Genomic DNA, 25,379 nt, shown 5'->3' with positions numbered 1-25,379 from the left:
CTTTTCCCATGGGGAACAACTGGAAGCCCTCAGTAATGTCTGCTTGCTGTCTTCAGATGTAACAGTATAGGATCAGATGTATAGGTTTTTAATGATGATATCAGAACTGGATGATTTCTTTCAATGGTAATAAAGAAAAGTAATGCAACTCAGCAAGAACAAAAACTACCTGCATTTGAGATTTGTATTTCAGTGCTGGAGGATATCAGAATACAACTTCAAATTTTTCTCCATTAAAGGAAAACCAAACAATTCTGTTAGCAGTCAAAAATCAAAGTTGGGAGAAGAACAAGATCAGTAAGTAACAGCACGGGCTTGGTCTTCAAAATAATTATAAACCATGTACGTGTTAAAAGCATTTTGGTTATCTGTGGGTCTATGTCAAGGTTCACAGAGCTTTCAGTCAGAAAACACAGAGAAGTGAAATAAAGTTAGACAGAAATATGTTAGGAGAACAAAAAGGAAGATTCCCTATTGCTTATTGGGCAACCATCAAAGAACAGTTACTAAAGCCATCTGAAGAATCAAAAGGGTGGGAATTCTGGTCCATGGCTGGAGCTGTGTACAACACTCACTTCCACGTATCTACTACCCAAGCCTGTATAGTATAGTGTAGTATACAGTAAATATAAGTGACTCCCTTACCTAAAGCTGGTAGAAAGAGCTGGTGAGACACACCACATTTGACACCTCCCTGAAAGGAGGGTGGAACCTGATGGGGGTTGGACTCTGCTCCCCAAGGACCAAGTAACAGGACAAGATGAAAATGCCTCAACCACCAGGGAAGATTTAGGTTGGATATTGGGAAAATTTCTCCACTGAAAGGGTGGTCAGGTACTTAAACAAGCTACCCAGGGCAGTGGTGGAGGCGCCATCCTTGGAAGTGTTCAAAAACCATGTAGATGTAGCACTTGGGGACATGGGTTAGTGGTGGCCTTGGCAGTGCTGGGGAAATGGCTGGACTCGATGGTCTTAGAGGGCTTTTCCAACCTAAACAATTCCATGATTTTATGATTAGAGCACATGCTGCCAAGTAGGAAACCAGCCAACACTTGACATTACAGAGGAAATTATAGGCCAGTTGCTCTCCTAAGTGTCAAGTAAAGACTTTTGGGAAAATGACAACTATGATTTTAGATCTGTTCCTTGTAAATCCCATTTAAGTGACAACCTTACTAAGTAGATTTTTGCCAAAGTCAGCAGCACCACAGATCCAATAAAGTTCCTGGAGAATTAACATGTTTTATAGCTTACTCTGTGTTTCAAAAGCCTTGATGAAAAGTAAGGTCCTTTTTGAGAACTACTTCTCATTGTGAATTAGGCAGTATGAAGTAATGGCTATACTTCAAGCCATGACTTACTCTCTTCTCTAAAATGCTTGTATGCAGGTTTTCCCACAGAAAATTTTGGTTGAGAAATGATGTCAGGTTTTGGGCAATTTTATCTCTACCCGTGGCAATACTGAAATAGATAAAGGGGTCAGGTACCATGTTTACATGGTACACGCTTATCATCTCTCTAAGGTGGACAGGAAGAAATGGCGTAGGATCTGTGTTCGAATTCTCACACAGACTCACCGACAATGATGCACTCACTGCTGCCAGCCATGAACATGGAGGCTGTTTTGGAAGGCAAGTTGAAGTGCCTAGCTGCTAAGAAGGGAGAAAGGCGATCTGAAGGATCTGAGGGAATGCTGCTGGAGGAAAGGGTGCTAGAAACTGGTTGGGCATGGTTTTCTGTCTCTGATCCAGTCGAGGCTAGTTCTGGGTGTTTTATGATCACCCACTCGTAGCGTTCCACTTCTGGCTGCAGCTGCAGAGAGGTAGAAAAGGGCAGAGTTGACATTAGTGTACGCACACTACACAGAGTTCTGCTCAGAAAAGAACATTCCAGCACCTCAGTCTCCACTTGCACAGTCAGCAGTAAAGCTTGGCTCAATCTTTCTTTTAGGCCAGATGTTATCCTTTATTCCTTTGCTTTTTAGGTGGTTGAAGAAATGATGCAATAACTCCCGAGTTACCATACTACATCTCTCATCTCTAGATATTTTTCTCTACAGCTGCATAAAAGGAGGGTGGAGTCCGTTGGGGTAAGGCTCTGCTCCCAGTTAACAAGAGATAGACAAGAAGAAATGGCTGCAAGTTGTGCCTGGGAAGGTTTAGATTGGATATTGTGAAAATTTCTGCACTGAAACGGTTGTCAGGCACTGGGACAGGCTGCCCAGGGAAGGGGTAGAGTGACTACCTGTGTCAGTTTTGCACACCCTGGTTCTTGATAGTGGGGAGGCCACAGAGGTGGCTTCTGTGAGAAGCTGCTGGAGGTTTCTACCATGCCCAGCAGGGCCAATCCCTGATGTCTCTGAAGATGGACATACTGCTGGCCAAGGCTGGGCCAGTTAGAAATGGAGGTAATGCCTCTGTGATAACCAAGGAGGGGGAAGGAGGTGCTCCAGGTGCTGGAGCTGAGATTCCTCTGCAGGCAGTGGTGAAGCAGATTGTCCCCCTGCAGCCTGTGGGCATCCATGGGGGATGCAGAGATCCACCTGCAGCCTGTGGGGGTCCATGGGGATGCAGAGATCCACCTGCAGCCTGTGGGGGTCTATGGGGATGCAGAGATCCACCTGCAGCCTGTGGGGGTCTATGGGGATGCAGAGATCCACCTGCAGCCTGTGGGGGTCCATGGGGATGCAGAGATCCACCTGCAGCCTGTGGGGGTCTATGGGGATGCAGAGATCCACCTGCAGCCTGTGGGGGTCTATGGGGATGCAGAGATCCACCTGCAGCCTGTGGGGGTCTATGGGGATGCAGAGATCCACCTGCAGCCTGTGGGGGTCCATGGGGATGCAGAGATCCACCTGCAGCCTGTGTGGGAGGTGCACAGGCCAGAGCAGGTGGGTACTGGTGGAGGCTGTGAGCCCATTGGAGACCTGGTGGAGAGAGGGGGCCCTTGCTTCCAGGCTGGAGCAGCCTATCCTTGGAGGAGTGCACCCCGTGGAAGAGTGACCCACGCTGCAGCAGTTTGGGGAGGACTGTTTGTCTGTGGGAGGGGCTCATGTTGCAGTAGGTCGCATGGAGCTGCTGCTTGGAACCACAGAGACTGGAACCACACTGGAGAAGTTCATGGAGAACTGAATCATGTGGGAGGGACCCCACAGCATTGCAGGGGAAGGACCCCTCTCCCTGAGCAGTGGAAAAAAACCTAGGGTGATGAACTGACCAAACCCTCCAGGCCCTGTCTCGTTGCACTGTTGGCAGGAAGGAGGGAGGGGTTAGAGGGAAAAAGGTGTTTTTAAGGGCTTACTTTACTTCTAATTTTCCTGCTCTCATCTTGTTAATAATAAATTCACTCTATATCTCTAAGTTGAGCCTGTTTTGCCTTTGGAGTGTTTTTTTCCAGTCCTTAACTAATGAACCCTTTGTTAAATTTTCTCTCCTCTGCCCAGCTGTAGCAGAAGAGGGTGAGTGAGCAGATTTCATGGGTGCCTGGCATTTGGTCAGTGTCAAACAACAACACCATCCTTAGAAGTGTTCAAATAATGTATGTATGTGGCACTTGGGGACACAGTTTACTAATGAACATGATAGTATTTCTGGGTTGGTGATTGGACTTCATGATCCTAAAGGTCTTTTTCAACCTTGATGATTCTATGATCTTTCTAGAAAATGTTCTGTGCAAGGGGAGAAAAAGAGTCACCACAAAACTTAAAAGTAAAATTTTTCCTCCACATAATCCAGCCTCTTGAAGTGGAAGGGAGGTGACAGCTAACCAGTACAGTTGTTCTGTCTTGGTACTGGGCAGTAACAACAAAATTTTACTCACCCTAAACACAAAGCACTCCCCCGTTCCAAAGAAACTCAGCTTGTTCCCTCCTCGCCGGCGCTCGCTCCAGTCAGTGGACAGGTAAGCCCCACAGACCTGGCACAGACAGCACAGTCAGGCTTCCCATTGAAGAAGAAAGTGTGTTAAACCCACTGATACTGACATTTCAGAGAGCAAAACTGCAGGCTTTACTTCAGTTTGAGTTTCAGAGTTTCTACACCAGTGGATTAAAGCAGCACAAGCACTTATATCTAAAGACAGATTTAAGCTGCTTTAAAGCTGTTGGTGACCTCTAAATCCTAAGAGTGTCATAGATTATTTCATACCTCTGATGCCTTAAAAGAGAAATGTTCTAAACACAATTTTCTAACACAACCTCAGGTACCAAAATATAGATCACTCCAGGCCTGTACAGCCTGACTCCTACTCACTCACTCTGGCAACCAAAGCAGCAGTGCTGTCCCAAGTAACAATATGAGCAGCTCTGCCTGAACACTTTTTAGTCAAACAGTGGCCTTGGTGGCTTTCTGACATTTCAAAGTATAGGATAAAGCCAGCTTAGCTAAGCAAATGCTGAACTAGCTCAGATATTTAGAGCATCCACTCAAACCACATGGGGGCCACTAGTTTCCAATAAAGAGAAGCACCCTTTGAGGGCTGAGCTGGTTTCTGCAGTCTTGTGTTTACACTAGAAGTTTTTGCTACCAGCAACACACATCACTGCCATGTACACACAGAGGAAACAATGAAGCTCCAAAAGTGGGATAAAAGCATCTGTGCTTTCCCTCCCTAGAAATCAGAAAAACAATTATGATTATACAGAATTGTTCTACGGTACATTTGCTGTTTGGCCTCCACAAACATTACAAGCAGAACTTCTAGGACAAAATTAATGAAGATCAGATTTGTTTTACATAGATAAATCTGTATTTAGATTTAAATGTAAATTCAGATTTAGAATTAAATCTAAATATCCAGAAGTCCATTTGATGTGATATGTCTGCTGGGTATGAGAGGCAGAAAATCAGAAGGCAAATTTTCCTCATTCTAAAAGTTAACCATAGACATATGAATAAAGGATGAACAACCCTTTGCAAAAACCCTCCAAATTCATAAGCATGAAAAAAACTCACATATTTTTATCCTAGTTTTTGTTTGTTTGTTTGTTTGTTTTGGGTAATACATGGTTTTTTGAGGGGTAAGAAACAAACCTATAAAAAACAGAATCCCTTACAAAGCCAGACTTTTGACAGGTTCCAAAACAAGAAGCAAAAGAATTGTTCCCCCCTCTACCCTTCAGACACCAGGGGCATTCCATAAGCCACTGGCATCTCAACACAGACCTGAATGGACATAAACCACATGCAAAACTATGAAATGGCCTGGAGGGTGAACATTATGTAGGTGTAAATAAGAGTAGAAATGGGCTTGTTCATGGACAGCCATCCAGCAGAGATATAGTAACTGCAGATGAAGAGTAGGCAGAGGGGCTTAACACCTTCTTTGCCTCAGTCTTTAGTGGGGAGATGGCTTGTCCCCAGGACAGCTGTCCTCCTGGGTTGGTAGATGGGGTCAGGGAACAGAATGGGCCCCTGTTATCCAGGAGGAGGCAGTCAGAGAACTGCTGAGCTGCTTGGATGTTCATAAATCCCTGGGAGCAGATGGGATCCACCCCAGGGTCATGAGGGAGCTGGCAGCTGAGCTTGCCAAGCTGCTCTCCATCATTTACCAACAGTCCTGGCTCACTGGTGAGGTTCCAGATGACTGGAAGCTGGCCAGTGTGATGCCCATTCACAACAAGGGTGGGAAGGAGGATTCTGGTAACTATAGGCCAGTCAGCCTGACCTCAGTACCCAGTAAAGTAATGGAACAGTTTATACTAAGTGTCATCACACAGCACTTACAGGATGGCCAGGCTATCAGAGCCAGCCAGCAGGGGTTTAGGAGGGTTAGGGCGTGTCTGACCAACCTGACCTCCTTTTATGACCAGGTGACCCCCCTAGTGGATGCAGGAAAGGCTGTGGATGTTGTATACCTGGACTCCAGCAAGGCCTTTGACACTGTGTCCCACAGCACACTCCTGGAAAAGGTGGCAGCCCAGGGCTTGGGCGGGAGCACTCTGTGCTGGGTTCAGAACTGGCTGCATGGCAGGGCCCAGAGTGGAGGTGAACGCTGCTGCATCCTGCTGGCAGCCAGGCACCAGTGGTGTCCCTCAGGGCTCTGTGCTGGGGCCAGCCCTGTTCAATATCTTTATTGATGACATGGATGAGGGGATTGAGATTTTAATTGGTAAATCTGCAGACGACACTAAGCTGGGAGCGTGCGTCCATCTGTCGGAAGGTAGGAGGGCTCTGCAGGGAGACCTGGAACAGAGTCCAGAGGGATGGGCAGAGTCCAATAGGATGAAGTTTAATCAGCCCAAGTGCCCAGTCCTGCATTTTGGCCACAACAATCCCCTGCAATGTTTTAGTCTGGGGACGGGGTGGCTGGAAAGGGACCTGGGGGTCCTGGTTGGCAGCCGGCTGAACGTGAGCCAGCAGTGTGCCCTGGGGGCCAAGAAAGCCAATGGCTCCTGGCCTGGATCAGGAATGTATCATCCTCTACCAATAGCCTGTGTCAGGAATAGTGTGGCCAGCAGGAGCAGGGAGGTCATTCTTCCCCTGTACTCAGCACTGGGGAGGCCACACCTCGAGTGCTGTGTCCAGTTCTGGGCCCTCCGTTTGGGAAGGACATTGAGACGTTTGAGCGCGTCCAGAGGGGGCAACGAGGCTGGTGAGGGGCTTGGAACACTGAAGCCCTCTGAGGAACGACTGAGGGAGCTGGGGGTGCTCAGCCTGGGGAAAAGGAGACTCAGGGGTGACCTTATCACTCTCTACAACTTCCTGAAAGGTGGCTGTGCTCAGGTGGGGGTTGGTCTCTTTCACCAGGCAGCAACTGACACAACCAGAGGACACAGTCTCAAGCTGCACCAAGCGAAATACAGGTTGGATATTAGGAAAAAGTTTTTTATGGAAAGAGTGATAAAGTTCTGGAATGTTCTGCCCGGGGAGGTGGTGGAGTCACCATCCCTGGGTGTGTTTAAAAAAAGCCTGGATGTGGCACTCGGTGCCAGGGTTTAGTTGAGGTGTTGGGGTTGGGTTGGACTTGATGATCTTTGAGGTCCCTTCCAACCCAGTAATTCTGTGATTCTGTGTGTGATTCTGAATAGACAGGAATAAAGCCCACAGTAATAAGCAGGAATAAAGGCTGCAGTAACAGCTTAATGTTAGATAAAGAATATTTAAAAGTCATGTACAGTGGCATGGACAACAACACCATTACAGGAAGTTTGTGTGTGCCCCCCTGAGAAGGTTCTGGGAAGACTTCTTGGTTAGTTATTAATTTTTTTAAACAAGCATGTTGCTGTTTTCACATTATGCTGTCCAATATTGTCACACACAGGAGCAGAAAAAAGGGACATGTGCACTCCTCCTCAGGTTCTCAGAGCTTTCTTGGCTTATTTTTTTCCCAGTCAAGAATGAGATAAACTAACTTTTGTTTTCACAACATGTAGTCCAACATTATTCATACAATTTAAATTCTGCTACTTTCTTTCCTCATATCCTTGAGAAAATGAAAATGTCTTCTACAAATCATAACTTTAGCACAATTCCCACTCTGTCCCTCTGATTCCCATTCTGTCCAAGAGCAAAACGAGCTACTCTAGTCCCTCACCCCACACTACTTGCAAGAGAAAAAGCAATTAACCAAGACCTGGTTTGCAAGGTCTGCCCAAGAACACATATTCCTATAACCAACAAATAGAATAATTTAAAGCATGGATTCTTAAAAAAACAAAGCCAAAGCTTGCTTATTCATTTTATTAAAAACAGCTCTGTGTTGCAACACAGCATTACATACTGCCGGAACTCCAATTTAATCACTTATCTTTCACCTCACTCACCTCTTTTGCTGTTGTTTTGATGAGGAGCAGAGTTGGTTCGTGTCCCTCACTGTGGGAATAGAACCTGAAGTGCAGAGCACAACAAAGTGAGCACTCGACTGCCACCAACTGCAGCTCCTTTCCTCCTCAATGTCAGGCACCGCCTCCTTCTCCAACTGGTGCCATGGCAAAAAACCACCTGAAGACTGAGAATATTCCTGCAAATACTTTATACAGTCCATGTAAATAATACAGCTGAGTGTAAGCAAATACTATGAAGCAGTTGCTCTCTACTCAGTCCCCTGTACAGTTTATGTCTCTGAAGAATAACTAGAAGCTTACCTAGATGAACTGCAGCCTTTTACAGCATTTTGAATTGAAACAACCTAAAAGATTGTAAAAGCCTAGGACTGATGACCATGTTTGAAGGGCTTTAGGTCCTCAAGGAAATTAATTGAGATGCATTCTCTTTGCTTGCTTTTGCTTTTCCTCATAGGCATATAAGGCTGGGAGAGCAGGTCACTTCCTGCCTCAGTACCTGCTGTTGTCAAAGTCATTATTAGGGGCTATAGGGTTATAGTGTTCCGTACCAGGTGCAAGGACAATTCACACCTAGTTTATCTCACTTAAACAAAACCCCAATCATTCATAGGTAATTTCCAGTTTCCAGTTCTCTTCTTCCTTGGATCAATACGAATGTGGTTATCTATCAAAAGTGCCTGCAGAGCAGCCAATGAGTTAAACCATTCAAACCCTTAAGGAACCAGACTCAGACCTGCAGAATCTGTGAACTGATCCAAGTTTGACTTTTCCAATAGATCTTGAACAGTTTAAAATACTATGGCATAGGAAATATCCCAGTCAAATGCTGTAGGCAACAGGAATTTGTCACATTTATATTCCATCAGTAATGATATTCTTCAGATCAAATCCTGACTAAGCATGGGCTTTTTGTCAATCCAGCAAATACTTCATCAGTTGCTCCTTTCTGCCCTACAGTAGAGAAGAGAGAGGAAGGTTTTCCTTACCTGCTTAGACTACAGCCATGTTCTAAGGTGGTGAAAAGCAGGAGGGGCTGGCATAGTGCAAATCGCTCTGGGATCCACGACCAGATATCCCGCATCTCCTTCACACTGACAATTTCTGATTTGAAGTTCTCAGCATGAACTGCCAAGTGCACATTCTGCCTGAGAAATACAACACAAAACACTGAGAAGCAATAATTTAACAAGTTTCAGATTACTGAACTGAAACATGAGAAGACAGCTGAATGCTAACAGACTCCAGAATACAAATTATTGGTCAAAGTTTCAGTCCACGGAATTGGGTGGTCGTGCCCTGGTGAAGGTAATAAACTACTGCAATTTAACATAATCCTCAGAGGCAGAGATCTGGCTTGACTGTATTTTCTATTCCTCTGTAAGGCAGCTGTGGCCTGCACCTTTACACAGAGAGGACACAACACTGAGCCACTAAAAATTACCATGGCCTTATATTTGTTGTTTGTAATTCTCTCTGGCACTTGTGTTTAAGCACAGAACAGAATACCCAAACAAACAGACAAGATCTGAGAGGAAGGGGTAGTATTTTTTCTACCTCTGAAGTCCTGCCCATATCGTGTGACTAGAGAATTCCTAAACCCCTCAGAAACTTTAGAGGAATCAGTATTACCAGGGTAAGCAATTTTAATCCAAGGCAAATATTTGAAGCTTTTGAGAAGTTCCACCTCTTGGAAACATGCAATTACCAATGACTTCCACTTCACTATGAAACAAAAATGTTCCTGGGATCATGGTTACAGATGGAGCCACTGGGAAGGAAATCCCTGTACCCCCCAGAAGGGTCTGATACAGTTAGGATTGATTCATGGCTTTTAAACACTTGAAGGTAACAATCATCACCATCTTAACCAGTCTTCATTTCTCTAATTAAACAAGCACGCAAACCCAGAGCCTGGGCATTAAATGTTATTTGCTTCCACGGTCTATGTTAAATGCTTAAAATGCAATGGAGACAGCCAAGGACACAGAATTTACACAAGTCACTGAATTACTGGGCAGCCAGGTGTTAAATAAAGCTTTATTACTTTGCTCTGCATACAAAGGTTTGGGTGCGAGTATTTGCCTATTTCTGATGGGGTTTTTTTGACAATTACACATTTCTTTTCTCTCAGTTTCATGATCATGAAGGGGCCCTCAGTATTGTACATCTGCACGGATCTGGATACCTTAGCTCACTCCCTAAAACATACAAAAGATATAAATATTTTATTTTTCATGCTCGTAGTACCAAAAAATCAGCAGCATTTGCAATGCAGAGCAGTGCCTGCTTGGAGACACTGGGAACTGCATCTGGAATTCACTGTAGGCACCTTGGTGTCAGCAATTTGAATGAAGTGACTATTCATTACTGCTTATTTTAGCCAAATGAATGAAATCAATCTTTGCATTGCTACCCTGCATTATTTAATGCAAGGAACTTTTGTGGGCAGCTATTAAGCAAGCTGTAACTATTTATGGATTTTAAAACTTACAGTATCACTGACTAGGAACATTATTTGTACTTTTAAACACAGCAATCTGAGGCAAAGGAGAGATCCACTGAAACAAAGTAGGGACTAAGCCTTGAACTTCCATGTTCAGAATCTTACTTTAGGTCTCATCCTCTGTGTTCTGGCAGGTCTGCAGCTAAAACTGATGTCACTATGGAACAGAGCTGAGAGACTAAGACTTGGTTTCAGCTCAGCAGAAATTAAGATTTTTCCTCCCTCCACATTTAAGGAATTAAAAAATATTCAGGGCAGTCAACTGTTTATTAGAATGAATTTCCAGCAGGAAAGCAATGGTGATAAATAGGCTAAGACTTAATAATAAATATCAAAACAGGTTTAAATTTACACCTCAAGCAAGCCTCAGAATTATTTGTGTACCTCGTCTGTACATTTTTCACATTTCTGTGAGCTGTTTGGACAACTAAACTCCAGTTCTTTTTTTCTAAAAGGCTCTCACTCAGAGTATCTTTGCTTTTGCACTTTTTCCTTCTCCTGGCTACTATAAACTGCTGATTTAAAGACTTTCCTACCCAAACCCTTCTCAAAGCCTGTTCAGCAGCATTCTGAACACATCTCTTTCAGTACCCTGCGCCTTCCCACAACTCTTTAATGTAGGTAGAGTATCACCTTTTCAAACAGATCTTTCTGATTTACTAGAAAGAATTTACCACTGTATTGACCATTTAAAACTGTACCAGGCATACAGTTCCTGCCTTCTGACTATCACGGTAAATAATTTTCTATTTAATGGCACCATCTAGTTAAACCAAAGAACATGGCCAAAGAATGTGAAACAAAATGATGTGTTATTTCCCAGTAACAAATCACAGCTGTGGATGGTTGAGACTGAAACCTGACCCTGTGTTGAGAAGTGTCCACATACAGCTTGCACCTATCAAACCAAACTCCATGCTGCTGAGCAAAAATATAACTTTTCTGGGGGGAGTTCCAGATTGCAACTAGTTACAAGTATCCAATCTGTATTAATTGCAACTAGTTACAAGAATCTAACCTGTATTAATTATCTTCGTTTTTAACAGTATTTATCTAATGACACTGAAAATCATCTCCTTCACTTTGGTAGTTGCTTTTCCAAGTAGTAAATGAGTGAAAATGAACAGAACACAAGTGGGCTATGAAAAAACCCAAGTGTTTTGGTTTTTATTCACTGAGGAAAATTCAGTTTAGCCTTCACCGCTCCACTCTTTTCTGGGTCACCTGTGAAAACATTGTAGCTTGAGAGACCAGTAAATTTGGACAGCATTAAAGTCTACCACCAGGACTGAACAAATTCAGAAGGTTTTACCCTGCATTAGTGTTTTCCTCACTTACTGGGATTGCCATGACAACTTTCTCTTGATTGCTGATGTTAGAAAGACTTGTTCAATTGCTATTATTCCAAGGAATTAGATTTGAAAACCAGCACAATTACTGTTTAATAAAGCAGCATTTGCTAATTTCATAGGAATGTTGCTTTTCCAGCTATTATCATTAATACTATGTGCTTCAGAGACCTCAAAGCTCCCAAAGGTAAAGCCAAGGTTGAGGACATGCAGTGGCACCTGTCAAAGTGGATGTGCCCTGTATTATTCAAAAAACAAAAAATACCCAACTCCAAAGATTACTTACCGAATGGCACCTTCCTTCTCTACTCTGGCTTGGGTCAAATCTTAGAGGAGATGCATTAACCTTGAAATCCATTATAATTTCAGTGAGGGCATAATTGTGTGGTAAAAGGAGGTTTCTTTTTCAGTCATAAACAGCTATATAAGTAATTTGTGACATAAAAGCCTGAAACTTAATCCTGTGTCCAGATCAGCGTCAACAGACACCCTGCTCTCCCTAAGTCCCCTCAAATCCAAACTGCTTCCTAGCATAAATCGAGGCTTTCTGCTGCTTTCAGAACAACCTAACTGCAAAAATAATACACAGATGCTGAAGATTCGCTTGACTGGGATTAACAGATTTTTGATTTATCAGAGGTAAAATCCTCAACACAGAAGTTACAGAATGAAACATGCTTTGCTAAGTCTCTTAAGGTGCTCCTTCAAACATGAAAACATGAGGAAGTTAACTCCAGCTTTGATTTTATAAATTATTACAGATGTTAGTGTGCATCACTCACTAAAGTTAACTCAGGGCACCTGCAGTAAGGCCAGAGGATTCTCAAAGGCATGAATTTAAACCCAAACATCTCTGGTATTTAATACTCACAGGGCTGCCTTTCTCTTTCCAAGTTCTCTGCTTATCAGATATCACAATCCATTCACTGGGTTTCGTTCTTTAAGATTTACTTTTCAGGCCAAGACTTGATAAATGACTTCATTAACCATTAATGCTCTACAGCTGAGTAACTCTGACCTCCTTGACACAGAAAAAGAGTCTTGTCTTGGCTCTAAAAAACCCCTACCTACTTAAAAGCAAATATAAGCTACTGTGAATAGAGACAGGTCACTTTTAGGAGTGTGCCTAGTTGGGGTCAGTTCAAAAATTTTCCAATTAACCGCAGAAAGCTTCAAAAGAAGATAAAAAGTTGACTCTATTTCAAACCTAATGCAACAGCATATGCCAGGTTTGGAGTTGGGATGATACCTAACAGCTCTTCTGAGCTGTTGAGATGTTTAAAAAAAAAATGACATTTTTTTCTTCCAGAGTAGAAAGGACCATTATTATAAAGGCCTTTTATAGCCATAATCATAATCCCAGCATGTACTTTCTCTATGTACAGTACTCTTGCCCACGCTGGAAAATACAGGTGTATTGCTGTCTGAATTGCTGTGCCCTTGGGCCCACTATCCCTTCTCTCACAGCTTTGCAGGTGCTATGAACTAACTTTGCAGGAGGGTATTCTGGAGATGTGGCACAGCAATTGGGTGCTCTGATTGCTGGGCTGCTTCTCCTGCCCCAATGTTAGCAATATTGACCACCTTGGAAAAAACAACAAGCCAAAGACAGCAGGAATGAGCAAAGTGCAGAGACTCCAGTGTTTTAACCTACCTTTTGGAAGTTGCAAGACTGCATACAGGAGTGGTGCAGTGGAGATGGAATGGACAGAAGGAGAACATACAAAGAGAAAGACAAAAAAGATAGAAAAGATCAGTGACTTCCTACATCCATGACAAAGAGAGTGAAAGGAGCCTGGAGAGAAACAAAGCAAGGTTTGATTTGAGTCATCAAGCACTAAAAAATAATCAGACAGGTTAAAACATTGATATTTTTATTTTGTCTCTGTTTTTTTATGTGATGGGAAAATAAATCATCTTCTCCTTGGACAGGCCAAACATAGGTGGAGAACTCACTGGCACCCCATGGAGCGATGGAGAACAGCTCACTTCTCCTGCACTTCCATCTGCCCACACTGGCATCCAAACTGAGCCAAGCCAAACTCCCAGCAGCCCTGTGCCTAGGGACATTGAGAAATTTCAGTGGGTTTACAAAGGTAGCCAAGAGAGGGTGAAAATTTTTCAGTGACAACTCTGCCTGGAATAGCAGTAACTACTGGCTTTATTTGGGCATATTACTGTATTTGGCCTTGAAAGCATCACTGCTGTGAGAATTTCCCTGCAACATTTAACACAGCAGGAGCTTTTGGAGTGTCTGTAGTTGCTTGATGCATGTTTTCTTTTTCTCTGGTTTATTTAATTTTTTTTTTTTTAATTTAAAGCTCTAATTCCAATTTAAACAATATACTCAAGGATATTACAACTCTCCTGAACTTCCCAACAGGAAGACACAATGGAGGAGTCAATATTTTGTTACAAGTTTCAAATACAAAGGTCTGAACTGCCTCTAGTGTGACAATCCAGTGGCTAAAGACCTTGAAATATTTGAGACTGACAGGAAAATACTGAAGCTGATTCTAAACCAAGCTGTGAGTCTAAAAAATTAACCCTTGGAAGAGACCAAGGGGAGCTTTACAGGTATGTAGACACATGAAGGAGGTTCAGCTAACATTTGTGTCATCTTTTAGGCTCAAATATACTGTGTATGTATTGCCATGCCATGGAATGGTAACTTTGCAACTACTGTAACTAACTCAGCAACGCAGCTGGCTGGAAGATCCTACTACATCAGTGGAGATTTAGAGAAAGTGAGACTGTGCGTCTAGAACACCAAATTCCAGATACCACACTCACTGACCCAGGGGACTTTAAGAAGTCACCTCTCTTCAGAGGGCAGTTCATAAAACTGTCCAACAGTTCTGAACTTGAGAGTTCAGAAATGGTTGGGAGAAGTTTTCTGCTGTCAGAAGCCTCTGGAAAAACAGAACATGTACTACTTACCTGCACATACATTTGCACTTGCCAAGATGCTAATATTGTTCAGATTAATATATTGGTGCCTTTTCTATATCCATTGAGAGGCCTTTCAGCTAAGCTTTTTATGAGTATGACTTCTACTGTCACAACAGAGCAGGATTTCATTTACTGGTTTCAGAGTTAGTTCTTCCTCCCCTTATTTCTGAGAAGAGCTTGTGATTTTGCAACAGTTTCTTGGATCTGTATAGTCACTCTTCCATGGTTCTCTCAAAATTATTTTTTCTAATAGTACATGAACCTGCCACAAAACAGGTCAACTCCTACCTGTGAGTACTACACTCTTGATTTCCAGGAGGCTTGCAAATTTATTTAAAAAGTAACCTGAAAATAAGACATATTTCTTCCTTGCTCTGTTAAAACAGCTCCGCAGTCAGGCACAATGTTCCCAGCTGTGACAGTGTCTTACACTAAAGAAACTGCTGAATTCACAGTACTGGGCAGCATCAAATTGACATTTTATACAAATAATATCATATTTAAGAATCAATTTTCACATTTCTTTGGGTATGTTTCTTCCAAGTAATTTATCAGTGCTGGTTTTATCACTGGAGCTGCTGAGAGCTTCCTCTGTGCCTGATAAAACGAATCAGTGAGTGGTGTTGAATATTGACACTTTGTTAAGCCACTAGAAAGCCGAACATGCCTCTGTGAACACCGATGTTAAAAGTGAAAAACGCCGGGAATTCTCTCTTTTTCTCTTCTGGCCTGAGAGCAGGTCACAAGGCCAGCCCGGCCCCTCCCTGTCTCGGCTGGACTGGGTGGGCTCTGCCATGGGGCCAGACCCCCATCGGCTGCCGCCAGGGGCAGGGGAGGCCGCGGGGCCCAGGCCGGGCCAGGCTGCGGCTGCAGCATCTGCTGTGACTGAGCCCTGCCCCGCCGCCAGCCCCGGCTGAGCTGGGCTCTGCCGGGCCCTGGGAGCAGCCCCAGGCCGGGCCGGCTCGGCCAAGATTCTGCCGCCGTCGGGGTTCACCCGCGACCCCCGGGCAGGGGGAAGAGAAGCCATCGGCCCCGGCCGTGCTGCTGCGGTGTTCTGGCCTGGCTGCTGAGATCCTGGCCCTGCCCCAGCGCGGCCCCGCCCGGCCCAGCCTCAGCTCTGGCCGAGCTCAGGTGACCGCCTGCAGGCCCCGGGTGAGACACTGACGCTTTCAGTGCACAGATGAGACTTGCAAACCTTCCGTCCTCCCTCAGATGAGAGAAAAGGACAGAGTGAGAACATGTAGAAGAACAACACGAAGACACCAAGGTCAGTGAAGAAAGAGTCAAGTCCCAGATGGGGGGCATGAGAAGATGCCTTGATCTTAGGGCTGAAATTCTCTTGTAAAGCTATGGAGAAGGATGTAATTGATACATCAGACTCCTTTTCCCTGTGACTCACTGAAAAATATGGGGAGATGAAGCGTTCAAATTGTAGATATGAGCAAAGGCCTCCAAGCTAACTAAGCTGTGGCATTCACATTTTCTGGAAAAATCCCCTCGGCCCAGGATTTTTCTCCTGAGAAACTGAGAAGCCTCAGAGAAAAAGGAAAACAATAATTATCTGATTTGCTTCTCCTGTGTTGTGCTCATGTGGAATGTGTTTGGAGATTGTTCACCCACAGGTGATTGTTTCATTGGATTCTGCTGTGAGTTGTTTTCACTCTTTGGCCAATCAGGGACAAGCTGTGTCAGGACTCTGGAAAGAGTCACGAGTTTTCATTATTATCTTTTTAGCCTTCTCCAAGTATCTTTTCTGTATTCTTTAGTATAGTTTACTATAGCATTCTTTAATATAATATAGTATCATAAAATAATAAATTAGCCTTCTGAGAACATGCAGTCAGATTCATCATTCCTTCTTGCCACAGGGGTCCCAGCAAATACAATAGTAAGCAGATGTTAAAGTAGCTGTGATCCTATGAGAAGTTGAGGGGGGGGGGGAGAGAGGGGGGGGGGGAGAGAGGTGGGGGAGAGAGAGAGAGAGAGAGAGAGAGAGAGAGAAGAGTGATGAAGACCCTCTGCTCCAGGGAAAGAAGAAGAAGACCTCTGTTCCTAGAGATGAAGATGATCTCAGAGATAGATAAAGAAAACCTTTGCTCTTGAACAGCCCATCCTAAAAATAGTACACCATACGTTGACATGGCCCATGCTGTGGGAAAAGCTGTGAAAAATGGGAAGGACTTCACGATAGCAGATTTTCTGGGCGGCTGCTGTTCATGGAAATTAAAAGCCAGGAGAGAACTGTTTTCTTTTGGAGAAGTCTCCATAAATTGACAAGAGGGACTCCTCTACCTAAGTGAACTGAAGAAAGACTATTCTAGAAGTGATAAACTGAATTGTTTCTATATGTTGTGAGTGGGAAATAAAGGTTGTAGGGGGGAGGATAAGTGTTCTAAAGGTTTTATTCTGATTCTTATTATTCTTTCTTTTAGTTACTATTAATAAAGCTTTCTTTACACCCTTTTGAAGCTTTGAGTCTTCTTTGCCCTCCTCCTAATCCTACCTCACAGCAGGAAATAAGTAAGTATATTATAGTGGGTGCACTAGCATTTAGCCAGCACTAGACCCACTACATTAATTGGTGTGTTGGTTGGGAAATCTCAAATTGGCGAACCAAAACCACTACACCAACTTTGCTAAAATGCCTTTTAGTTTGAGAACTGCTTATTAAACACACTTTTGAGATATGATACTTGTAATTAATATATACCCATATAAATTCATAATTGAGCAAACTACAAGAAACTTCTGTTCCTCTTGTATCACAGTACTTCATTTAAAGTTCCCATTACAATCCCAGCAACGCTTGATTTTGGAGCTGCTGAGTTTTTCTGCAGAGAAAGTGCATCAGCAGACACCAGCATGCACCAGTGGAGCTTCCCCACCAGTCACCCAAGACTGCTCCCCACACTGGGAAAATTCAGGGGATTGCTCAGGTTACCTGTGCTGAGCCCTACCTTTTCTGTTTGACCGTGATGCCCTTCTGCTGCAAAGCCTTCTCATTGGCCATCTGCAGGAGCTGGATCTCCTTCCGAGAGAAAAGGCGGATAGCAAAGGCTTTTTCCAGGAGCCTCTCTGGGGACACCGACTTGGCGATATCCCTCACAAAGGCTCGAATGTCCTGCTGGATGCTGTCAGACTCCATGGGCTGCCCAGCTCTGACTTTGTGAAAGAATTTCAGAAGAGCCAGAGCGACACGATAGAGAACTTTGTACCCCTCCACCAGGAAGACGTCAAAGATCCGCGCAATGTATGCCATGGGGAGCTCTCCAAAGAGCCACCGCTGCCAGTCTGAGTACACCTCCAGCACATCCTCAGACACTGCCACCATCAGCTTGTGGGCTGCCTGGCAGTACTTGTTCACCAGGTCCCCGAAGGTCATGCAGGAGGACTCGAAGGCCAGGAAGGTCTGGTCGATGAGCCGCTTGGATGGGTCATTGCAAGCCAGGATGCGACAGACCTGCTCGAAGCACTCGGCCTCGTCCTTGCTGTAGTGCAGGAGCAGCGCGATCACCGAGGGCAGCGCCGGGCAGAACGAGATGTCCGGGAACTGATTGGCAATGCACAGGATGATCTTCCTGACTGCCCCGACGCCCTCCGCGTTCAGGCAGTACGTGGGGATCAGGCTGTTGTCCACGAACTCTGGTAGTGGAAGGGAGCTGCTGTTGCGTTTTCCAATGATCTTCACCACGATGTCTCGGTACACGTTTGCATCTGGGGTCACTGTACGGCATGGGATATTGCTGATGAGTTTGTGGTACACTTTGGCTCTCAGAGAGTGGTTTTTGGCCCAATAGCCCTGCCGGGCGAGCTGCTTGAGCTCATGTAAGTCTGTGCAGGTGAGCTCTTTTGTATCCTGGCTCTGGGCACTCACATCCATTTTGTCCCAGTCCACAAAGCGGCTGTATTCATCCATGGCTCCAGGAGAAGCAAATCACATAAATCATGAAAACTGAGACTTTAGTTAGTCATTGATGGACTCTTGGATTTGTCTGCAAAAGGGAAGTAAAAACCGAGACATTTGAGTAACAGATGTCTTATTTTCTTTATGAACACAGATCTGTGCATACTTGTTCCTGCAATGGCAAAACTGTTTTCTAAAGCAAAGAAAGTTAAAGATGCCTTTTTATTTTTAAGCCAAACTTTTCTTCCATTCTGTCAGTAACTCCTCCTGCAGTAATTGATCAAAGCCAGCCAAGAGGCTGATCCCGAGGACATGTCTCCAAGAAATTAATTTCCCTAACTGAAAGTCCAAGCTGAGGCATGGACCTTTACATTAACATCCTACTTAAGAGAACAGAAGACTCCCATTGCAAAAAAACCAAAAACATATTGCAAAGTATGTTCAATTTGCAATCTCTCTTTCCATTTCTCTGGGGAAGTATAAAGTGACACTTATACTAGAAGGATACAGTCTCATAGGGAGTGTACGCTGTTCTCAGACAGTGCAGCCACTGAGGAGATACACTGTGCTCCTACTAACCACAGCCACGTCCTCTAAGTAATTTCTTTGTAATAACACTTGTGTGACCACATAGTCACTGAGATTAGCTTGTTAATCTGGTACAATTTTCCTCTTCCATTGGATAAGATTTGTTCATGGAAAGAGTGGTCAGACATTGGAACAGGCTGCCCAGGGAGGTGGTGGAATCACTGTCCCTGAACAGTGTTCAAGAAACATCCCTGGAAGCATTCAAGAAATTATGGGATGTAACACTTAGTGCTCTGATCTAGTTGACAAGGTGGTGATTGGTCAAAGGTTGGACTCAATCTTGGAGGTCTTTTCCAACTTCAATGACAGTGTGCAGCTGTACAGTCAGCCAGATCACTGCTAGTGCCAGAAGAGAGACTTGTGCAGGACAAGAACCCGGCTTCCAGACTGCAGCACAGGGTCAAGTCAGTTTCAAACACCTTCATTAAAGCACTTAGATTTTCTAAGTGCTGCTCTGGATGCTGGCCATGCCCTGTGACAGGGGCACACAACAGCTCTCCCATTGGAGATGCCACAGAAACCTTTGTGACAGCACCAGGAGCTGAAACATCAGGTTCTAGTCTCTAGTGCCTTGTGCCAGGTTTACCTGATCTACCTGCTGGCTCCAGGTTCAAAGCACACCTGTGTCCCAGCAGAGAGTGTGGCTGTGACCACTAAAGGCTACATCCAAACTGGCTTTAATCAGCCAGTGCAAAGCCAGAAGGGGATGCACAATAACCTCCACTGTTGCAGCAGCTCTGCTGAGTGCTGGAACCTCTGCCCATGTGCCCTCAGTGTCCAACTAAAGCTGCAAACACGGCTGTGGAAGCTGCACATTCTGCAAAGGCAGACAATCCCTATAAAATCCAACAGGCCCATAAAACTGTTCTGTCCAATTAAGATGTTATATAGCAAGGTTAAAGCAATGAAAATATTCACTGAAAGGCCTCCAAAGAACTCTTAGCCATTCCAGTATTGATAGACTGAAAAACGCATGGAACTTGACCTTTACTGGCATGGTCTTCCATTCTGGAGGCCTTTGAGCCTATTAAGGGAACTTCTAATGCCCCGGAAGAATCTGCCATAGGCTTTGAGAATGTGTCACTGCTTAGGGTGAGAGGAAAAGGTTTTTTCCCATGGTGCTCTGCAGCACTATGCTAATTTACCTCAGTTCTCTATAGGTCACTGCCCTTTACCTATAGGTCATTGCCCTCTGCCCTGCCCTTGTACCGCCCCTGACCCCATACTTAACCCAGGACACTGCATTGCTTCGTTGTCTTCTGTCCCTGGACTCCTTCAGCATGACTCTACAATAAGCCTTGCTGGAACTCTATACAGAGACCTTTTCCATCTTTTTTCGCTGACCTATCTGTGGTGTGAGTGTGGACTGAGGAACTGTCTGTGCCTGCCCGAGCGGCTTTCTCAGAAGATGCTTTCAGGAAGGTAGCAGCAAACACCATCCATTTTCCACACTGCTACATTCCATAAATCAGGTGCTTTAAAATGGTTTGAAGCTCTTAAGGAAGATATACCATCAAGATGAGATCTCATCCTCATAGCTGCACCTTTGGAAAAGAAAATCAAACGTTTTGCCTGAAGCAGCCATAGCAGCCAATCCAGACAGTTCTAGATTCTGAGTAAATGCTAACCTGGGTATTTTGGAATCACATGCTGAAAGTCCCAAATTTAACTCCTCTTTTAAAAGTTTGGCAGCAGCATGCAGGAGCCCTTCAGAGAATGCTTTTGGATGGCTCTTCTCTACCATATTTAATTAATGCCTTTTTTATAAAAAGAAGACTGGTTTTAGAACATCATTCTTACAGTGTAAGAGCAATACAGAAATGCTCACCATTTCTTTTTGTTGCATTCCTCCACATATAAAACCAATTCTCAGACTGTAATTAAAGGAGGCAACACATAGTCCTGACTCCAGTTCTGAAAGTGAGATATCTTACACAGTTCAGCTGTGGGGTCTCAGTGTGAGCTCAGCATGTGTTTCCTGGAGATCCAGTAACAGCAGGACACCAGTCCATCGCAGAGCCAATGTCAGCTCCAGGGAAGTGAACATTTTTCAGTAATTCTCCACCTGGGAATCACAGAAACATTACTTTTTAATTAAAATCCTAAAATAACGTCCTTTTGTAGAAGAGAAATTTAATCCTACTTTGCAGTGGCAAAAGCATGGAAAGATGAACCATTCTGTTCCTGGACATTTCAGCATAGAAACTATCACTGCCTTGTGCTTGCTGGTATCTCCAGCATGCTTCTACCTTCTGCCATCATCCCTTGGGAGCTGCTTAGATTTATATTAGGGAGGGTTATGTAAAATGTTCATCATATAAGACAACTTCTAAGACACCCAGATTCATTTTGGCTTTTTCTTTTTTCCCCTGTAAACCTTCTTCTCCTGTCTTATTTTTTAAGATACACAGGCATACTTAGAGGCTGCATCAAACAGACATTTTTCACTCTGGCAATTATTGCCCATTCCAGGAACTAATGAATTTCATTAATGTCTGCTCTTAAAGCTCATTGAAATCCGTGGCAGTCAGACTGCCAGAAGTTTTAATTTGAGCTCACAGTTTTATACATTTTTTGGCTGGGATAAATCTGTGGGGTCTGCAAGTAGGTCTGGCTGCTTATACTTTTCACAGGTCTAGATGTTGCAATAAAAAGTGACAGCAAAGCAATTGGGCATTGTCAGGGCTGCCAGAGCATGACCAGCTCTTAACTGTGCTTGCAAAACCAACAGAACTTGTGTGCTCCAGTGTAATGGTGCATAGCTCCTGATACCTTGCCAGCAGCTACTGTAAGCCAGCAGGCCTCAAACAGGGAGGATTTACTTGCCACAGAAGAGCCCAAGAAATCTCAGGAAAATTCCAGCCAGCCTTCAACTCCTCCTCAACTCTTTCTGAATCATCCTCCCCTTCTGTGAGGCAAGTTCTCTCTCTTCTGGTAATCGTGTAAAGGGCAGTGTTTAACTTTGGGCTGCTGGGAAGAGGAGATAGAAGATGTCACCCTCAGCAGTCAAGAGCCAGTGAGTCAGGGCTGTCTCCTGCCCATCCCTCCCACCACAAGGAAATGAGCAGGCAGTACAGACTTGTATTTGGAGGAAGGCTGGAGTTTCAGGAAGGGGGTAAAACTAGACGATGGCTGTGTGAGAGTTCAGTTGTGTCACAAAGTCCCATATTCACCTGAACTACCTTGCTTACCCCTCCATATAAAGGAGGGTAAGACAGGCAGAAGAGAAAAAAACATTTCAGAATAAAATGTATATATAGAGATATGGCTATAGGCAGGCAGAGACTCATTTACAGCCCCTTATTGCAGCAAACCACTTTCCCTCCTGCTTTAGAGAAGTCAACATCATGTTATGGTAAATGTCCCCTAACTGGAGACGGGGACAACAGGATGGATGAGCGCCTGAACAGCACAGAACTGAAATGCAGTCTAGTATGTGTTGGCATAGAATGATAAGGGCATTGGATAAAGTAGCAAAAAAAAAAAAAAAAAAAAAAAAAAAAGCATTATTTGTAACAACCATAGAAACACAGAACATTCTGGGTTGGAAGGGACTTTAAAGCTCACCTCATTCCACCCCTTGCCATGGGCAAGGACACCTTCCACTATCCCAGGCTGCTCCAAGCCCTGTCCAACCCTTCCAGGGATCCAGGGGCAGCTACAGCTTCTCTGAGCAGCCACAAAACTTTCAAGTTCTGTAGTAAGCAGTCATTATCCTTTCTAATCAGACTGACTTTAAAAAAAAGCAGGAATTAAATAGAAGAACAGAACCAGGAGAAAGAGCTTTCTTCTTCATAACTACCCTGCAATTGTAGATTGTTAAATTTATTAGTTTTTAACTGAGCTCTTCAGGTAAGTGCAATATAGAAAAAAAAAAAGCAAGTACACAAGTGAGAAGTAGAACTAGAAAAATGCATACTGAGGATCTGCCAACAATGGCTGCAGCACAGGCAAAAGCTTTTTCAAGATTAAGTTTAAACTCTGAAGCAGGCAAGCAACCGTTACAATTTAAACCCAAGCAAAGCCCACAGCAACCTGCATGATTTTAAGTCAATGACTGAATTTTCAGGAAATATTTAGCTTGCTATTCTAGCCACATTTTCCATTTCATTCCCTTAGCTCTTCCCATTGTCTTTTGGACTGCTTTCAGAAGACTGCTGAAAACTGTCTGAATCTGTATAAAACACACAGCAGTGAAGCCAAGTGTGACAGGGAAATTCCCATACTGTCTACAAAGAAAAATTCTAAGAAAGTGTTTAAAAACATATCAGAAAAAAAAAGATTTGAATTATTACTTACTTTCAGTTTTGGGAATATAAGCTTACAATTTTACTAAAGATAACATGGCTGAGGGCAAGTTCAAGAATTTTATTATTTACAATAATTATCTTATTATTAAAGGGGTTAGTTTGTTTTTTCTTTACAAAATGCAGGAACTAGCAAACTGAAATATCTGAACTACAACTAACTCAGAGGGCAATTATTTCTTTCAAAGTGACAGCACATAAAATACAGTAGTAACATATTCAGTCTAAACTTCTTAAAAATAATTCCAACTTTGGCTGAAGCCTGAGATTACATTATTTGATATTGCTTTTAATAAACATAAGAGAGTGTCCTAAAAACCCAAGCAATAATTAATCAGCAGATCCTGGTTCCCCATTCCATTTAGGTATTCTTGCAACTTTGTGTTCTGAAAGTCTGCCTACACCTTAAAAGATTATTAAAACACTTATTTTAATCCAGTGTAGTTGCTCTATAAAAGGAACTACCAAATTTGAAAATTACATTTTTCATCTCGTGCATGAGCAGTTACACCACCTTAGATTTAGCTCTTTGCTATGTACAGATACAGTCAACCAACATTTTGGCAGGCATTTTTTTAAGGTTCTAATAGAAAGCTAATTTTCCTTTTTGCTGCCCTTCAAATGAAGAGTAACATAATCCTCCAGACCTGCAGCCTATCCTTTGGCGTTTATATTTCTGACCAGTGTTGTACGCATGGAAAAGACTCAAATTTATTCTTTTTCATAACCTTGTGCAACTAATCCATGCAGAAGGCACATGAAGAGATAATGAGAACTGCTTCCTCAAGACTGCTTGCTACTAGTGCTTTTCACAGTAAGATGAAATTAACCCCAGAAGTCTGAGATGAATTCCAATCTTGAGGGGTACTCAATCACCTCTGAGATGTTTGCTTCATAAAGAAAAGTCTGACAGAAGCACAAAGCAACTCAGCAAGGTAGTAATAACTGCAGAACAAAAGACAAGTGGCAGGCAGCTTCCCTCTTCTCCCCCAGTATTTCAGTGCATCCTGCAGCTTTCCCAGTCCTGGACTTAGAGCAGCACACCTTGACATCTCTGCTACATGGATCTGGGAACAAGACTGGACATCACTGTTCCCCCTGCACCCAAACACCTCCTGATCAGAAGTACAGTTGTACAGCCTCAACAGTAACTTTGCCACCCCTCCCTGGTGCACATGTGTTTCATAGCTTGAATTAAACACTCCATTTAGCATCAGAAAGCGACCATCTCATTTCATGCAGAGTGTTTGGGAGCACGTGGCTGCATTGTGCAGTGATGATCCCTTCCAGCAGAGTACACAGAGCTCAATGGATTGCTTTAACGTGGTTAAATGCAGTTCGATCTCTATGTGCCCTGGGCACTCTGTACTCACAAGCTGGGCGCCACGATAAAATTCCTGACAATGTTCTATTACAAGTTTAGCAATAGTGTGATAGCAGATTATTAGATGCTTCCTGCTGGGTTTTTGATATGCTCTTAGGACAAAGTCTAAAAACCTCTCAATTTCCCAAGTAACTGATAAAGACCTGATATCAGAGCACTCTACAGGGCAAATACTTTTAGGCATTTAGATGATTTCTCTTGAGATATTACCACTGTGTATGAAGCACAGTAACAGAGTTTGTCCTAGAATCCCATGTTTTGTTTCTTAGGAACATACTATCACCTTCCTAAACAGTCTAAATTATCTGTAATTAATTTGTTGTGCACTTCATTAAAGTTCAGACGCACATTCAGACACAGCACTTCCTCACTGCTGGGCAGGTAAGTGATAGTAGCATATATTTAGGAGAATGTGTATGCCATAGAACGATGGAACAGTTTGGGTCAGAAGAAACCTTAAAGATCATCTCATTCCACCCCTTGCCATGGACAAGGACACCTTTCACCGTCCCAAGTTGCTCCAAGCCCCGTCCAACCTGGCCTTGGACACTTCCAGCGATGGGGCAGCCACAGCCTCTCCCGGCACCCTCTGCCGGGGCCTCACCATCC

At 43.7% G+C, this 25,379-nt stretch overlaps 1 protein-coding gene across 6 annotated transcripts in view; it reads right to left on the bottom strand.

The window, feature by feature from the left end:
* Positions 1-25,379, bottom strand: part of TBC1D24 (TBC1 domain family member 24) — a 36,757-nt gene that overhangs the window by 4,092 nt on the left and 7,286 nt on the right. The window contains exons 2-10 of one of the 6 annotated variants that reach the window (XM_036392313.2): positions 22,647-22,812; positions 21,852-22,046; positions 21,016-21,144; positions 17,545-18,579; positions 13,290-13,307; positions 8,770-8,928; positions 7,763-7,826; positions 3,820-3,915; positions 1,578-1,812 (exon numbers count right to left, since the gene is read on the bottom strand). In XM_036392313.2, coding sequence (XP_036248206.1) covers positions 1,578-1,812; positions 3,820-3,915; positions 7,763-7,826; positions 8,770-8,928; positions 13,290-13,307; positions 17,545-18,503 — 1,531 coding nt within the window. In that variant the 5' untranslated portion in view covers positions 18,504-18,579; positions 21,016-21,144; positions 21,852-22,046; positions 22,647-22,812. The other 5 variants (XM_036392309.2, XM_036392311.1, XM_036392312.1 and 2 more) reach the window with 5 other exon arrangements.

Source organism: Molothrus ater, chromosome 16 (assembly GCF_012460135.2).
Source record: "Molothrus ater isolate BHLD 08-10-18 breed brown headed cowbird chromosome 16, BPBGC_Mater_1.1, whole genome shotgun sequence".
Lineage (NCBI taxonomy): Eukaryota > Metazoa > Chordata > Aves > Passeriformes > Icteridae > Molothrus > Molothrus ater.
This window is presented reverse-complemented; position numbering and strand designations above follow the sequence as displayed.